This window comes from Cygnus olor, chromosome 2 (assembly GCF_009769625.2).
Source record: "Cygnus olor isolate bCygOlo1 chromosome 2, bCygOlo1.pri.v2, whole genome shotgun sequence".
Lineage (NCBI taxonomy): Eukaryota > Metazoa > Chordata > Aves > Anseriformes > Anatidae > Cygnus > Cygnus olor.
In genome coordinates this window covers 24,856,921-24,875,415 of record NC_049170.1, presented here as the reverse complement: position 1 = coordinate 24,875,415, position 18,495 = coordinate 24,856,921, and the positions used below count along the sequence as shown (strand labels likewise).

Genomic DNA, 18,495 nt, shown 5'->3' with positions numbered 1-18,495 from the left:
ACCTCCAGGGATGGGGACTCTGCCACTTCCCTCAGCAGCCCAATACAAAGGCTGAGAAACAACATTAAAAGCATTTCAAAAAATTGAGACAATGCCAATTCTAGTAGTTACTTCCACGGAAATATCTGATGTTCACAATGAGTACTTAGCAGACTGGAAGCTGAGAGGGCATTCCCAGGTCAAACGGAGTGCCCACATCCAACAAAAAGATAGGAACAAAGAAAAAAGTCTAGTAGGATCACCTGTGTTACAGTATTTGCTCCCGCTTTTTTTTTCTCTCTTTCAAAGACATGTAATGAAAGTTGTCAGAGTTCAGTGAACAAATTGGCATTAGCTTTTCTATCACATTCCTTAGATATGTCATATCTGATGCCACTAACACACCAGAGGTTTGAAAATGTCTCAGCTGCAGCAGTTTTTGTGATAAGAAAGAAATGATCACAAATGACACGTTTTATCTCAAGAGAAGACAGAGTACCATCAGATGTATAATGAACTAAGACGTTGTTTTGCATGCTTATCTAAGGAATTTGATAATGGAATGTAGTTTGGCTTTGTCAGAGTATGCTCACAGCTCGGTTCAATGAGCAGGAAAAATTAAATTGGGAGTTCTACAGCATTTTTGTTTTGTAATATCAACATATAAAAAGGTGCCTGTCATTTAGACATGAGTTAATTTCAGAAATTCTCTGAAAAAAACGTTGAAAAAAGATTTAATGAATTCAGGAGTTATAGAGCATTAAAGCAATCAGAGGGAAAAATTAGCTGATTTTCTGCAAAAGACTGAACTGTATTAAGTCTGTGTATGTGATATAAATCTTAAAAGTAACAAATTTAAATGTACAATATATCTACTGAGGCCTGAAACTAAAATCAAGTTCTGTCTCTTATAATTCAGAACTCATGATGAACTATCAACACAGCCAATAAGTCAAGTCTTATAACCTGACATTGCTATTGCTATCATTAAATTTAAATACCAGTTAAAACTTCTTGAAGATTTCCACTTTGTACGCTTCCAAGATTTTTTTCCAAATAAAACGTTATCAGATCAAAATCAGATTAAAAAAACAGATTGCAAGGCATAGCTTCATAGCTCTCACTAGATCTTTGCCTTTAATATACTTTCTTTCCTAGCAAAAATATATACTTGCCCTACCTTGCATTACATCTGTAAACCCAAAATACCAGAACAGGCTGCCCAGAGAGGTTATGGACATTCAAAACTTGACTGGACATGGTTTTGGGAAGCCTACTCTAGCAGACTCTGCTCTGACCAGGGGGTTGGACTAGATAACGTGGCTTCCTGACTCAACCATGATTCTATGATTCTAAGTTGTTAATATCTAAGTTTGTCCGCATGTAACAAAATAAATCAAAATTGAGGATAACAACATATCCAAGCTATTATTTTTAATAATAAGTGGTTTTAGTAAGTGATAAAAAAAATAGTGAGACAAAGTTGTGGAAACAGAATCACAGAGTGGTTGAGGCTGAAAGGCACCTCTAGAGAACATCTTGTCCATAACTATCCAGAAAGTTAGTAAGTTTGCTAAGAAAAAGCTTGCTAAGAAATTGTTCCAATTTGCATTTTCTTTACCTAATTAATAGGTTAGTGAGTTCAACAGCTCAAAGAAGTTACTCACCTTCAGCTTTACTAAGCTCCAAAGCCAACTGCTCTCTGGCTTTGGTTTCTTCATTAAGATGCTCTTGCAGTTCCTCCTGATACCTGATAAACTCTGTGGCCTCTTGTTGCTTTTTGAAGGATTCTCGCATGAGTTCTGTCTGGGTAATTTTAGCATGTTCAAGCTACCACAGGAGAAAATTACACAAATTAGACAGATTCAAGATTTTATGATAAATAGCCATTCCATCGCTCACATTTAGTTAACAGTGGCTAACATACAGAGTGATGAGATTCTGCATAACTTCACTGGACATTTGATAAGATCTATACTAAACACATATTTACAGACTGCAATAGGAAGACAGATTCAGTACAAAAGCCTAAGCAAATAGACAGCTCTCAGAACAGTGAACTGAATGAGCCACCTGGCTAACTCTGAGTCTTTGTTCCGGTGACTCCTGCTTTATGAGTTTACACTAGATTCACCTTTATTTACGCTAGTTTCATACTAAATATGCATATGAGTGAGCTGCCATGCACCATATGCTTGGAATGGCTAAATATATTGCATAAAACTGGCAGAAGTTTTGATATAAATTGACATGTGTTTCATCTCTTTCTTTCCTAAACACAAAGATAAATGAGGACATCAAGAAAATGTGAATATTGAATACATTGCACCTTTCAACCAACAAGGCAGTAAAGCAATGCTTCTTCCAACTGTGTTCACCTAGCAGAATCATTCAGGATTTTCTTTTTTTCCTTCTCTGCTCATGTGATTAGCACATAATGTCTACTACCACAGATGCAGTGTAATCTCACTGAGTCAATCACCTAGACAACTGGAAAACCAGGACTGAAATACACAAAAGTGTATACTTAGGGCCCAGTTTAGACATACCCAAAGTGATAGTTTCAAAAAAGAATTAAAATAAAAACTACAAAATCAAAATAGTTAATTAATAATTAATGCTATAATTATTGATTACACAAGGTGTTCACCTAACACAACACCAAACTGGAGTCAATTACCAAGAAGACTCATACTTCTCAACTGCTAGCATTTACAGCCTACATCCATGTCTTGGAGAGACACAAATACAAACTGACAGAGCTGAATGGGGTATGAGTTCTTAGTCTGAATACCAGACACACCAGGAGAATATTTCAACTTCAGAAAATGAAGTAACATTTCCCACTCCCCTCTCTTTTTTTTTCCTCCTCTTTAATACCATAGTTATTGGCAAATATTTGTAAGAGTAACTTTTGTGGCTTTGCTACAGTTTCTATTGAACATATTATATCTCTCAATTTCTTTTAAAAATTATGGCTTTGTCACCATCTCCAGCTAAGTTCATGAGTACAATTAACATGCTTTAAAATCCCTGAAAAAGGTGTTTGGAATGCTTTATAAAAAAATTACACATAAAATTACCCATTTATAAATAAAAATTAATTCAAATAAAATTGAAAAGAACATCTGAATAATCAATACATTCTCTTTTATAGTACACTGTATTTAATGACTTGATTTGTTTTCTAGAGCATTCCTTTTCAGATGGACATCATCACCTTGAACAAGAGTATTCTGACAAGAACTGAAAAATAGTATAAATACTTCAGGTTAATATCTGCACTGAATGAAAATATTTTTAAGAATAGAGTAAGAAGACTGTAATTGTAGATTTTGAAATTCTGTATGAAAGCCCCATCTCAGTTAAAGGAGAACATATGATAGATTTACCGTCCATAGACAACCACAAAAATGGCTTACTCAAATGCATTAAATGCACTCAGAGGCAACTCCAGCTAAAACTCAAATAAAAATTGTTTGCCAGCTCTTTTCAGTAATAAAATCTCAAGGTATTATTCAAAATTTCAGAGGACAAAATAAAAAAGAAAAGCAAATGAACATAATCTTTCAGGTATAAAAATTTCTTTATGACCACTTGAAGCATTAGCAAGCTTGTGCCAGGTAACGTTACTAGTTAGTGCATGAAAGCTACAAAGGAAAAAAATGTGACTGCAGTGCCCTCCCTTTCTTCTTAAATTGTTTTTACAGAGGAAAAAATGTAATGTAATAAGTATAATTGAAGTACCTTAAAAAGAAATCTCAAATCTATATAAATCAATATACTTCTGTCTGCTAAATTTATTTTGTTAGTAAAGAACATGGAGAATTGTATAACTAAAGATGTTTCAGTGCCCATTAAAATTGCCTAGGAGAAATGCTTGTCAGTAGTGCACAGTTTAACAATAAGGAGACAAGTTTACACCATTTCCACTGCATTCTCTTCTATTTAAGCAAGTTAAAATATTTTTTAAAAAACAACTTTTATACTTACTGAGTAGGGAGGTGTAGGCAAGGAGATTTTAGACACAACTTTTAAAATGTGCCCGTTTTTTTTGTGTCTGAAGTGAAAAACTGAAGTATTTACAACTACAGAATTATTCTCATCCAAGTGTTCAGTGAAAGGAAAAGGATATGGTAAAGGCACACGAGATTCAACCTCATACGCATCTTCTTCTTGGCCTTCTGTCCACAAACTACTAAAGAGATTAGATGCCCAGTAGGTGCGGTAAGAATCCATTCCCAAAAACACTGCTGTTCCCGTCTTCTCAACCGTCACATAGGTATTTTGCCCTGCCTAAGCTGGCTTTAGAAGTTTCTAAGAGCAATTTGTAACGGAACACACACATTTAACAGTGTGGAAACATGTATCAGTACTGTCAGTGACAAACCTACTCAGGATCGCCAGGAAGCCTCAGATCTCACACTCAGGCAGAATAATTCAGGAGCACAGTAATCCAAAAGAGAGACAGGTGCACGGTAACTTCATATGGTCACTCCTAAAAATCCTTCTTAGAGAAGTTCCACGTGAAAAAGCACCACAAGTCTTCCAATAGCAGCTGGCAGGTAATATCCAAGGCACGGAAGCGTAATTTTGTTTTACCTGAACAGGTATACTGCAGTAGACATACAAGCTAGCACAGAACATAAAATTAAGATTTTCCACCTCCACTACAGCAAGTGAAAGAGAAATACAGCGATGTCACTGCTTGCCTTCATTCTCATTCTTTGCGTTAATTCAACAGGAAGAGCTTTCTCAAACTCACCTGGTTTAAAGGTTTCCTGTTAGTATCTCCCAACCGAAAGTGAGCATGGGAGGGGCGTGATTTATTTACCTACACGTAACACCAGCAGGTGGAATTTGAATTAGTGCACCCACTGAATGCCCTGCCTGAAAGGAGCCACACTGGGCTTCAGGTCTGAAAGTGTGTGTTCAGACAGGTCTCAAATAGTTCTTTGAAGATTTTGCCAAGTTTCTCTCACCCTTTTAAGTCAATTTTAAGAAATATGTACATGCTTGTACGCACAATACAGCTGATTAAGAGGACAGGTTAAAAATCTTTTGTCTGTGATTTTAGGTTATTTTCTCCATTCTGCACTATTTTATGAAGTATTCATTTTCTGTATGTTTAAAACTAATTGTAGTCACCCTTGGTATATACAGGAACTGTATATAATTTAGTAACCCCAGAACAGACATTGCAAAGCAACGAATTCTTGCAGGGTACCTCTATAGGACAGCTAGAAATTATGTCCAGATTTATACTAAATACTGTAAGAAAACGTGCAAAGAGATTAGCAATTTATTTACTTAAAAAAACAAATACAACCTTCAGGGATAAATCCATATTTGTCTACTTCATTCTCATGGGAAAAAAGTGCGTGTATGTGTTTGAGCGAAAACATAACTGTTGCTGGTATTAGTAAAGTCTGCTACAAAGCTACGAAGAGAAAATAAATTTTCCTGACCAACTGACAAATACAAATAAGCTGCTTAGAATATACTGATTACTTTTGCGGCTACCGTGAGACATAAGTACTTAATATAAAAACATCAGCCATGAAAATAAAATAAATTAGGTTTATGTATAAAACTACTGCTTTTAAACATCAGAAGCAAAATATTCTGAAGAAAGAAGCACCAACTGGAATAAATGTCAGTACTTCTGTAAGTTGCAGCATGAATTCTTAATTACTGCAACACTTTGAAGTTGTTTTTGTCTGCATCATCCGCTCTTTAAATGCAAGATGATGCAAGATTTCCCAGTGATGTCTAACAGTATTTTTAAGGACTACATATATTAGAGTTTCTGTATCCTTTTTCAGTATTATGTAATGCTGGGACTTAAGCTAAAAAGCAAACAACCCAACAAGAAAACCACCTCAAAACACCAAAAATCCCTATTTAACTGAACTTATGCTTAAACAGAAGAGATCTACTATTGAAGAAGAAATCAGTTTGAAAACGAATGCACTGCAGAAACTGATTTACAAGATCCATCAGACCCCTTGCTTTAGTAAACTGTAGTTGGGGGAGGGGGGGGCAGAGTGAAACTTGCATTTAAATTATTTCAACTTCATTAAGTCACAAGTTAGCCTTTCATCTTTTTTCCTTAAAAAAAAAAAAAAAAAAAGAGTACCAACTTAATTTTGAAGCATTTTTCAAAAGCAACAAATACTTAAATGCCCTTAACTTTTAAAGTATTAGACAGCTGAATTTTCATATTACTTTCATCACTACAGCTTTTTTCTCCTTCATTTCCAGTAGTCATGATTTACATATTTTACACCCTGAGACAAGAAAGCAACAACTTTTAAATAATATCACTATTAGGTTAACTAACAAACGGGTCTGTAGCATAAAATACAGTTGCCTTTGAATTCTAGTCTGAAGTAAATTGAAGAGCTGACTTTGAAGACTGAGTTCTTCAAGAGACAGTGACTTAAAAATAATAGTGAAATACCAAAATTTACTTAGGGTACATTCAAATTGAGATATACATAATCTGAAAGTTAAGCACCTGGTATAAGCAGTGTGATTCGAAGTATCTGAGCTAGGTACATAACTCCCAATTCAACTAATAGAGAAGTACTCCAGAGAACAATTAAAATCCCACTATGCAAATTCCCCCTACAGCAAAGAGGGAGTACCCATACACTGCCTCATCTTTGGAGGCTATTCATGAACCACGTACCTCCCATACACACCAGAAGGCTAGAGTGCAGACTCCTTTTCTGATAGCAAGGTAGGTATGTGCTTAACTTGCCACATTTAAATCACAGTTGGAAGAAATAGTAGGAGAGCTCCATTTGCTGAGCCAATTGATTAAAATGTCTGTCAAGAGAACTGGGCCCAATCCCCTTCAAACCTCCCTCTTCACACGGGCCAGCTCAGTGTGTTCTGACACCTCCCGTCTCATCTCTGGATCACGGTAGAACGCAGATGACAAGTATGAGGAATGAAAGAGTGCCCTAGATTGATATACTCGTCTAAATTCAGGCATCCTTTCTAGTTCTAGTCCAATTCACAGTGTGAATCTACATTCATCAGTACAGTAATGCTGGAGCAGACTTTTTTTGGTTTAGGCACCTGAAGCCTAAACTGTTTCAGCTTTCAAAAGGAGCCTATAGTTTTCAGGCTTATAAGAATACATTTATGAGGAAAATGAAGAAAAAAAAGACACAAAATCAAAACACATTACTATTAGATCATGCTACCTGATTTGAAGTTTCATTGATAGCTTCCAGAAGCTTTTCAACAGCTGCCTGTAGTCGAGAACTGATATTCATCACTAGTTCTTCATTTTCAGGGTCTAATTCCATTCCACTTTCTGCAAGATGTTGGCTCAGCAGTCCTTCATCTGTTGCTCCTGACCACAGATTAATATCATCGTCTCCCATACTGCTACCATGATATGAGGAACAGGACTCTGGAAAAATGATAGTTATCTTTTCGATAGACTCTTAGAACCTCAATACATGAAAAACTACGTTGGAGTAACGATTAGAAAGACAAGTCATAGTGTGATAAAAATGTCTGTATTGATCACAAGGACTGAAAGGGAAATATTACATACTAAAATTTTCACAAACAAGCTACACAATGTGTTAAATAAAAACAAGCAGAAGGCAGAAAGAAAATGAGTTATTAAAAGAATATTTTAGACATCCTCTCAGTATGCTTTTGGGCTCAAAAAAAGTTCTCTCTTTTTGCTCTCACCTTGCAAACCTTTGTTCCTCTCAGTAACCCTTAATCTTTGGAGTAACTTGCAGTAATGACTTGCCTGGTCTTTAAAAGTAAGACCAGGTAAAGAAAACCCAGACCAGTCACTGTTGGTTAGTGTGCTATAACACACAATCGTTCAAGTTAGTAATTCAAAAACACAGGCTCAAGTGAATAAATGGAATGACACACATGTAATTCAACTTCTCAGGACAAAGACCAGATAGAGAACATCAACAATCGGCATTATCATTAGTGGCCTGAAAACTAATTAAAATGGGTAGCTGAACAAAGCAAGTACAATGCAGGGGAACTGTTGTTGTCCCCACTAATGGGCAACATGGCATCTTCCTACTCTCAGTCTTCTAAGTTCTGATTCACTTTAAGGGCATTTATCTATTTTGTTTAAGAAGCAGGAAACACAAAATTTGCCAATGGTATGGAACTGACAGCAATTCATCTAGAAAACAGTAGATTTGCTAAATTTAGAATTCAGGGTTGCATTTAAGCCAGACTAGTGAAAGCACACTCCTGTTTTAAAATCACACTTTCAGTGTGAAATCATATAGTAATAAATCACAACAGTAGATGGCTATTGGTGATGTAATGTTTTAAAAATGAAGAAGTGCTGTGTCATAAGGCTGTTATATTTGAAATGTCATAAATAAATGTTACTGTGGAAAAGTTTGTAAATGTTTATTTTCACAAAGTATTTTTAAAATATCGTTTTTATATATATATTCATATATATACTTACACAGTTGGATGTTTATTCTCAAGTTTTTCTCCCCCCAAAATACTTTTTTTCTTTTTTGGAAACAGTGGTATGCCTACATGAGTTAAGATCAGTCAATGCCTGTTAAGCAATGAAGTTACAATACTACGTTATCTTTGAATTTAAGTTCCTGGTTACTCCATGAATTGTGGCAACTGAACTGGAACAGTTTGTTTAGCTGCAGAAATTCAGATGAAATTATAATAGGTCAGTTTTATAAATTGCCTTTAAAAACGTAGATAGCGCTTCTGTGTGACACAATTACCTTATAATGCTCTCCTCTTAAACAGGCATGCAAATAACATCAGAAATGCAAGTTCTCTTGTTGATGTTGTTTGAACCCACCATGAAAGTTCTAGTTTTCTTTTTTTTTTTTTTCCCTCTTTTAACAAGTTGCAACATGATTGACCATCTGGTTGACTTACTGTTCGGCAGCTGCATACATTCTGATAATAACACATTTATGCATTTATTTCATTATGGATGCAGATGATACATGACCCACATACAACAAACTAATCTACACCAAATTTAATTTAGAAAGGTTTAGTTTTGTTTACTTTTATCTTATAATTGAGAAGACTTTTTAAATGCAGACGTATTTAATATCTTTTTTTCTTCAAGCTATATCATTACTGTTTCATACCTCCTTTTAGATATGTGGGATATAACTTTACCAAAATCTTTTCACACTCCAAATTAAAAAAAAAAACAAACAAAAAACCCAGAAAACTCACTATATACATGATTGGAATGAAGAATCATGGCACCTTTCATCTATGCAGGATTTAAAAGCACTTTTGAGTACTGCACTTTGGAACTTCAGTCCTAAACTACTGTAGTGGAGTCACCCCAGCAGAGGCTGGCCGTCATTTTCTGCCAGCACACTAATCAACCTTTGTAGTGGGTTTGAGGAGTATAAAGGCTTTCTCCTAACACTGTAATATTCCAAGACCCTGCAATGTAAGGATGGCTGCAAAATGAACAATTTCATATTTTTCATTGAACAGCATTCTGATTTCTCAGCACCCAAACTTAGAGGACACTGGGTGTCTCAATCCATCAATGCCAATGCAGAAGCTTTAATATCCTCAGAGTAGAAAGGACCATCATTTCAGATGGACATCTGGTAGCATAAGTATTTCCAAATGCTGTGTCAAAGTATTTGTTATAGTCTGAGTTGAGGGAAAATGTTCCCTACTGAGCTACCAACACACTACACTTACTGTAAGACCCTGATGCTCTTGGGAGGTCACTCATCTTAAGTACTGACCACGTAAGACCCTGCTTAGCTCCAGAGATCTCACAACATAAAAGTATGGACACAGCACAGTAGCACAGCTATGAATAAGATAAATAAAACAACAACATATTAGAAAATGCACAATCTAGTTCTATCCTAATGGAGCACAAATGATCTGTGTAACATTCCTGCATTACATTTCAGCTTCTATTTCTTTGGTAAATTTAAAAAAATCCTTTAAAATTTCAATTTCCCTACCTAAAAAACATACTGGCTTTAATGACAGACAAACTTTGAATACATTTACAAAGGTGGGCAAAGTTTGGCACTGAAAAGTGAATCTTAATGTACACAACTTTAACCCAGTCTAAAATTCATGTTCTATAACCCTTATATTTCAGTGAATTATTTGGTTGATAGGTATATCTGAATTGTGCAATGATGACTGTAACTAAAATACAAAAATAAACATTATACAACATAACTGCAGAAATTTGCAGTCTGTTGCAAGATCATCTGAACTTCTGGCTGCCTGGAAACTTGTAGAGAAAAATCTAAAAACATCAATGACTGCTCAGAATGTCATTCAAAGCCAGGTCTGGAATATGTCTTGTACACTAATAGCATCACTAATATTATTATTTCTTCAGAAGAGTACAATTTGGCCTCCAACAAGTAACAATATTTTAAATTCTTCTCTTACTTGTATCGATTCATTTGTAATTTGCTACCATTTCTTCTAGATATATACAAAATGAACCTATATTAAAGTCTAAAGTTGTTCTATGAAAAATCCTACAATGGAACATCATAATTTCCCTGAAATAGCTATAAAAAAAAAAGAGGAAGGAAAAGGAGAGTTGTCATCTGAAGTATAATTTGGTATGTGGAAACTTCACACCTTTCAAAAAAGGAAAGAGTATCAAATACACTCAAAACTGCAATAATTTTGTTTATACTGTGGGGCTGGCAACTCAAGTAGAAAGAAATCAATGACGTGATAAATGTAGACACCCGTAATGTAATTTCTATTAAGTGGCACTTTAAGAACAGGAAGTTCAGCATCTCGTAACTGCAAAGTGAAAGTCTCTGCATTTTTTCTCACTGAAAATGGTCTTAGTACACCAAAGTGCTTTGGCACAGCATATTTCCAGAAAAGTTTCAGAGGTGGAAGCAGGAAAAAGAAACGTTAAATCTGACTAACCCCCATGGCAGTTGAATACCTAACCCCCATTTGTACTAACCCTTACAATGACAGTCAGCACCATCACTGCTCCAAGCATTACAACCAAGTTCTCCTTCCCCAAATTCTTTTTTTTCCATTGACACAAAATAATAATTAGAATGTAACCAGCACAAATAAAAGTGCCATTTGCTACTGAAAATTGTTGATTGTAATGAAAAATAAAAGGTTTACAGCTTTTCCTTTGCCCCGAAGTTTGCAGCTCAGCATGTCAGATGTCCTGGCCACTAAAAATCTTACAAAAAGACATACAGTGCTTACTCAGAAGTTTCAGATACAGATGTTGTTTATAAGCTGCCAACTACATATACCTATATACCTATTTCATTTATTTTCAATACCTATTTCATTTGAGACATATTTTGTGTCACTTTAAGGTAACGCCTCAGTTTATTTCCGTGATTCCACCAAGGAACTGTGCTCAGGGGTTACAAGTTGAACACAAATAGAAACTTGGTATGGTGACAGTTCAATGAATGTAACTACTCACTACCTTGTTCCTGGTGCAAGCGAACAAGGAGCCCAGGAAGTAGGTGAGAGGGTTTCATGTTCAAGGGATGCCATAACCACACAGGCAAGGTGCATTACTGCAGCCCCTCTACCCAACGTAATCCACCTAAAGGGCTCTATCATGGTGATTCCTGGCCCAAATCTCCCTCTGCAATTAACTCACTGGATTTTTTTGCACAAATGCTGTTCACTTCAAGTTATATGTTTTATGACTGAAATTTGAACTTTGCTCTTTGTGCTACAAATAAAATCTTGTGTTAGCCCATACCCTAGACAAGGTCTCAGATAAACCTCTATATGCTCTATAAATGAGGTTATGGTTATAATCATGCAACCTTAATGATTCAGCTTTGTAAAATGTTGAAACAACTCAGCAGAAATAGTAGTCTGAGCTTTGCCTGTCAATAAATATGGATTAAGTTCAGAAGGTCAGAGAGAATTCACTTCATTGAACACATTTTTTCTATTCTGTTACCAGATTTTTATTGGTACAAATTTATTCCTACGAATTACTTAAGTGATTAAAAAGAAAATTCTGTTTGGTCAGACACTGGAAAATACAATAACAAGCACAGATTACAATACAGAAGAAGTATATATCTATTTCTTTCTTCCAGAAAACAATGGTAAAATATCTTAGAAGATTATGTTCTTTCAGACCATTCTATGGGAGTATAAGAAATGAGTAACAACAGTCCTGTTGCTGAAAACACTAGGAGAATTTGTCTTCTATTTCTATTTGAAGCAGGTTTGAATACTTCAGCTGATGAAACAGTACAATCACTACTAGAGCTGTCTGACCCTAGTGGCAGAACTATGCGCACAGCAAGGATGCTGTTGTATTTTGAAAGAAATTAAAAACAAACAAACAAAAAACAACCACCCACCAACCAACCAACCAAAATTGTCAATCCTACATCTGAAATCAATGACAAACTATGAATTCACCCATTATAACCACTGCAACTTTGGATCTTCATTAATCCTTACTCTCTCCTTTGCTTTTTCATTTTTATATGATTATTTCCGAACATGAAAAAGAACACTGAAATAAAAAACTGGTATGTGGAGAGCTGCTATGCCAATACAGCTCTGTGCTAAAGGGGCATTACAGTAACACATGAATTGCTTTGTTAAAGAGTAGTAGATCCTTAATTGCCTCTTCACAAAACACTCCAATGACAAACACAAGAGATAAAACAGTCGATCTTCATCTCTAGTGGAAGTCAATACATTTCCATTTTATTTAAGAGAGTACTCTTTCATCAGAAAACTTTGTAAGAATAGGGTCTGTAGTACATTTAGATAACAGTATTACTAAACCTAGGCATAATTTCAAATTTTATCCACCCAAAATACCAAATAAAGGTAGTCTTCTGTGCTCTCCCACATATATGTAATCCAAATAGTCCCTCCCTGTTAAGAATTGTTAATGACAATAATTAGTGACAAGTAAACACATGGTGGTGCAGAAGCAGGCAAAAAGCGACTGCATGTTTTGTGTATTGTGCACAACTGCGCAGAGCAAGCACATATGAGAGCAGCAAAATGCAGTAACAATGTATTAGCAATTTGCACATAGAGTTATGTATGTTTTTCTGAAAACGGAACAATATTCTCAGCAAATGAGAATGATGGAGAAAAGCAACAGTGTATGTTCTATGAATAGGCAGGATATATCTATGAACTAGATTCAGTGAACGCACTAGGCAATAACAGAATAAATATAACTGTGATGGCCTGTAATCACTTGCCTCATAATGGGAACACGTTTTTATTTCTTAGAGCAATGTATGTTTTGAAAATCTCAACGCTTTTTACACTATATAGTGACAACATGTAGAATACAAAGAATATTTATAAATTACTGTTTTCAATATAGAAAACTGATTTAAAATGCAATTTACATAAAGACTACCTCATAACGCAAAGGGAGGTGATAAACTTTGAGGCCAGTTGTTGCTACTTTTACCACTTGGCTAAGAGACAGTGTGGAAGATAGCTAGTAGTGTTTCAAGACACTTACTCTGAACTGCTTCAACGTATGCAAACTCTACCCCCTTCATTTCCCACCCCAAAGTAAAATGCAAAAATACTTCATTTTGAATGAAGTGATTCCTTCAACTCTAGTACCTGGACAAGTACCAAAAATTTAGGCCAGAACCTTAGTTACCAAAGCTAAAATGTGGAGAAAAAAGGTAAAGCCTCAAAGGTTATCAAAAAAGTATGCTAATTTTCCCTCACAATTAAATACAGTCAAACATGCAGAAAATAGAAGTTATGAGGCTTTTTGGTGAAACACCAGTACCATAAAACCATGAAGGTGTTGTTAACTGAAAAACTTCAAGAGTCCTTAGACTGCAGCTGTATACATTTCACTGCAGATAACCTGTGGAGAAATTGACCGAAAGAGCTGCCACTGTGGTACAAGTCATACATCCTTTTTTAACTTGTCCCATGGCTTAAAGGTATAAGGAATCAGCAGTATTTAATGATCTATGTTTTGAATGAAAGAGTTTAGTAAAGTTCATCTTTGTTTACTATTTGTATGATTACTCTGTAGTATATATTTTCTTAATACTGAAAAGTAGTACTTCTTTTTTGCATTCACAATAGTTAAAATCCCAGACAAAAACAGATGCATGATGTGTTTTAGTCTGAACTGATGTGTTGCATGTTGCCTGCCCTTAAGACCCAGGACAAACATACACATCTTTGCACTAGCTTCTTGTACCATGGGTACCTAAATGGCAATATGACAGAGCTCCTATTCTTGCCCAAAAGAGAAATGAACAGACGCTACCTTAGCATAATCATAGCAAATTAAGCAATGCCTGGGAAAGTTCTTAGGCACCAGTAAGCAATTACCTACACTGTTAAAATGCTCCTTTAGGCTCATGCCAACTAGCACTCCTCCAAACAGTTGATGGGCACGGCTTGGGAGTTAGAAAGTTCCTGAAACTGTTTCCAAAAGTCTGTTTGCATGCACCCACCCTCTTTGGGAGGTTAAGAAAGGCCACAAGCATAAATACAGGCTGTCCCATGTCAGCTGGTCTCAGTGACCAGCAACATCCCTATGTACACTACGGGTACTAGTAGAGGTACATGCTTTGACATTAGCTTCCATTCCCTGTGTATACGGGGCGTTAAGTTGATGCAAGATTCCATTGAACTATATTTCATTCTCTTCCTCTTTTCCCCCTTTGACAGGAACATAATTATTTTTTATGTTTCTCCCTTTCCCATTCTGTTGCAGGCTTTGCAAAAGTCATGTCTGGGTCATATCCAAAACCAACTCCTGAAATGCTGTCTCTTAGGAAGAGATATCATATGTATTCAAATGACTGATAGTAAAAAATAAATAAATACTGTTTTTAATTAAAAACTTCAAAATGAAGGGTAGTTAAATATCAGAAAGAAAGCATGCAAATGCTACTTGTTATGAAACAGAAAACCATAAAATAAGTACCTTTTTCATATCCCACACGGACACAAGGTTTTACTGACTCCTCTGGGTCTGCGTCCCATCCAGCTGGTTTGGAAGGCTGGACTTTCCCAGACCTATCCAGTAACCCAACTATATGGCGACCAATTGTCTCCTCCGTGGCCACAGTCGTCTTTACAACTTCTAAAAGAATCTTCATGAGTTTCTGATTAGCCTTCTGAAAACCATGCCTGCAGGACAGAAATTAATCAGACCTTTGATTTTCCCCTGCTTTCAAAGTGTGTTTTATCCCTTACACACCACTGCAACCAGGAAAAATTTGCAACTGAATTGGCAAAGTCAAGATTTCTTTTTTAAGACTAAAAAACACATAACATACATAAATATCAAAAAGCACATCTGTGCTAAAATTCTTTTTTTAATTTTTTTTTACAAAATATGTGTAAAAAGAAACTATTTATCCTATTTATCAAGATTTTACATTATCTTGGTATTTTTTCTAGTTTTTCTTTTAAAATAGCCAGAGGTCCACCTTTGCCCGGTATTCATTAAATATCCTCAAATATTATAAATATAAATATTTCTCAAATTGGTATTTACCCATTAAATACTCACTCTTACTCTTTTCTCAGTGTGACAATTAGATTGTTCATCTACATAGATCACAAAAGTTACACAATATTCGAAATGTATTATCAAATACAATTATATTCATATAAGTTTAGTTCATATATGTACAATGTGTTACTTATACACATCTGTATAAATGACATAATTCTATGTACGTGTGTAATATGAAAGAGTAAAACAGACTAAAATTTGGTTCATCCTCTATGCCATTATAAAATTACATTTTATAAAACATAAGATTTGATTTCATCTTAAGTATGTAAACTTAGAAATATGGTTATCTAGAATCAAAAATTATCATGAAGTTCTGTCAGAATAAAGCTTATAAATATTATTAACAGCAAGAATATCACTCACGATTTTTCTTTAAATAATATATTTTTAACTAACAGTTCTAAGCACCTTTCTTTAGAAAGAAGATCTGGAGATGTTTCGTCAGGCTTTCTTCCTCCATCTTTATCCACTGAGATTTGCTCTCTCACGTCATTTTGGTTTTCATTTTCATTCTGAGCAAGTTTTTGCAGAGGGAGAGAAGACAAAATAGAGAGAAATCCTGTCATGCCAGGAACAACATATTCTTCCGATAAGCAGTAAAATATGAAATTTAAAACTAAAATCAGTTGTGTTTTGTTAATAAAACTTTTGCGTGAAATAAAACTTTTGCGTGAAAGAAATACTTTTCCTACGTGGAAAAATTAAACTAAACCAAACAAAAACCAAAACAGGAAGTCCAAGGCAGGGCTTATTAGAAAGAACTTTGTTATGCTGATTAAACAGTCTGTGCTTGCTGTTGCTATAGCAATATGAATATGTGAGTTTACCTGAGCAAACAGCTATATTAATAATCCCCACCTACAAGTTGTTAAACTTGCTTCCGACTACCTGAAGTAAAAAAAAACTATATTTACCAGTACCTTAAACTCTACAAGTTCTTAAACCTGCTCAAACCAAGAAGTACCCAACATCTTTTAGGAAAATATATTACATAAAAAACATTTTCAGCAAAACCAGATCTTACCAGTTTTATATGCCACAGCTGCCAAGACAGTCAAAGTCCACACTTACCTCAGTTTGTGTGCTGTTGTTTTGTAGCTCACGGAATTGCCTCTCTTTTCCAGGTAAGGAATGTTGCTTTAATGATTCCAGTTCTTCTAAAAGAATTCTCTCTCTCTCTGCAGCCAGGCTGTCATTCTCCATTGAGACACGCTAAGAAAGAAGTGTTACAGAGGCACACACTGGGTTTTTAGGCTTCTGAGTATTAGTGAGTCCTGTCACTTCTAATTTTTTTACGTATTTTGCACAATGAAAATTCAGTCCACTTCTTTAAATGGGTATAAAGACATTGAAAGCTTTCTAAAACTGAAATACGGCTAGTAAATTCTTTTGGTATTTTATAGCTTATTTAAGGTTTTCATAGAATTTGGACACTCATCATGAAATATGGTGGTCATAATGTAAACTGAAAGTTTAACTTCTAAAGGTTACATGCCATAGTACGTACATTTTGCACAACAGACAGTAAAAGATGAAAACTTATTTTTTTAAAAAGCCTACACACATTCTTTTAGAATTGCTAGAAGAGTCGATGGCTTAAACATGATGCACAAATTCCTATGCAGTTCTTATGCATAAACATCCTTGACATGAAAAAAATAATCAGAACTTATGCTGCTGGCATTTCTCTAACTGATTTTTCAGCAGTTTCAGGAATTTGCTAGCCTGGACAAAAGATGCAGTTGCAATTGGCAAAGGGATAAAGGAGAAACAACGTATAAATCAAAAGAAAGGATTGTCAGGATAAATGATAGAAAGATGCTACAAAGCATCTAAGAGAAACAGACACCTGACACTGCTGGAGAAGAGCCAGCCAACTAGAAAGCAAGTGACTTGCTCTCTAGATTCCCAAGCTCCTTGAGCCCAAACTTAAGCAGAACAGTTTGGGTAAGGTCTGAAGGAACCCAAATTCCACTCCACAGTGAAATCAAGGAATTTTAGAATTCATTGATTACTGTTTCCATATGTAAATATACATTGTTGAAATTAAATCAGAGCAAGGCAAATTTTTCTGAATTCTGTTTACTTTGCCTTTTAATTTGTCTTCAAGGGTTTGAAGAGAAGCCTGTAAGTGACGTTATTTTGAAGACTTAATTACTAAGATAAATTAATGAGTTCCAGTACACACAAACATATATGTGAGTACGTGCACACATGCATGTGCATGTATATATTAAATGTGTGTGTCTCTTAATAGATACACAAGTATAAATAAACATAAATCTGAGTGGTGAAGTTTCTTCATTAAATCATTTTTAACTCACTGTGCCAGGCACCATATTACCTCAGCTAATTGCACTTTAAGACTCTCAAGCTCTGCTAAGAGTTGCTCTTGATTTTCTTTTTGACGTTCCATTTGCTGCATATGCCCTTGCCTCAGTAATTCCGTTGCCTGCTGATGTTCCTCATACTGCCGTACTAGTTCCTGTCGCATGTCTTCCAAACGCTCCTCATACAACAACAGCTGACTCGATGTTTCTGTGTCTGATGCTGTTACCACATTGTCGCGCTGAAATATTGGAACTATTTTAGCATTTCATGTTCAAAGACAGTTTCTAGAAAATATTTCAACACATTTTAAAAATACTTTCACAAATTGAAATAGCTATTATCGTGGTGCCTGTTTCTTGAAAGGTCCAGGTTCTCCACTTAAAAAGACAAGCTTTTCAAAATAACTCTAATGCCTCTTAGCTCACAGGGATCTCAACAAAAAAACATAGTGGCAGATATACATGCTTGTGAGTGAGTGAGTGAGTATGTGTGTATACTGCAACAGAAGTTTGAGAGAACAGTATCATACAAAACAGGAACATTACAATTCCTGATACAGTCACTATCAAGATATAGTCACTATCAATACAAGACTAGAATATTCAGCTGTTTCACAAATTTGA

General features: G+C 35.3%; 1 protein-coding gene across 17 annotated transcripts in view; it reads right to left on the bottom strand.

Annotated features, from left to right (window-relative positions):
- Positions 1-18,495, bottom strand: part of AKAP9 (A-kinase anchoring protein 9) — a 113,729-nt gene that overhangs the window by 34,003 nt on the left and 61,231 nt on the right. For 16 of the 17 annotated variants that reach the window (XM_040548801.1, XM_040548802.1, XM_040548805.1 and 13 more), the window contains 6 exons: positions 17,886-18,110; positions 16,613-16,753; positions 15,950-16,053; positions 14,942-15,147; positions 7,197-7,408; positions 1,647-1,809 (listed from right to left, as the gene is read on the bottom strand). In XM_040548801.1, the coding sequence (XP_040404735.1) occupies positions 1,647-1,809; positions 7,197-7,408; positions 14,942-15,147; positions 15,950-16,053; positions 16,613-16,753; positions 17,886-18,110 (1,051 nt within the window). Of the gene's footprint in view, positions 1-1,646; positions 1,810-3,972; positions 6,020-7,196; positions 7,409-14,941; positions 15,148-15,949; positions 16,054-16,612; positions 16,754-17,885; positions 18,111-18,495 lie in introns of those variants that run through there. The other variant, XM_040548806.1, reaches the window with a different exon arrangement.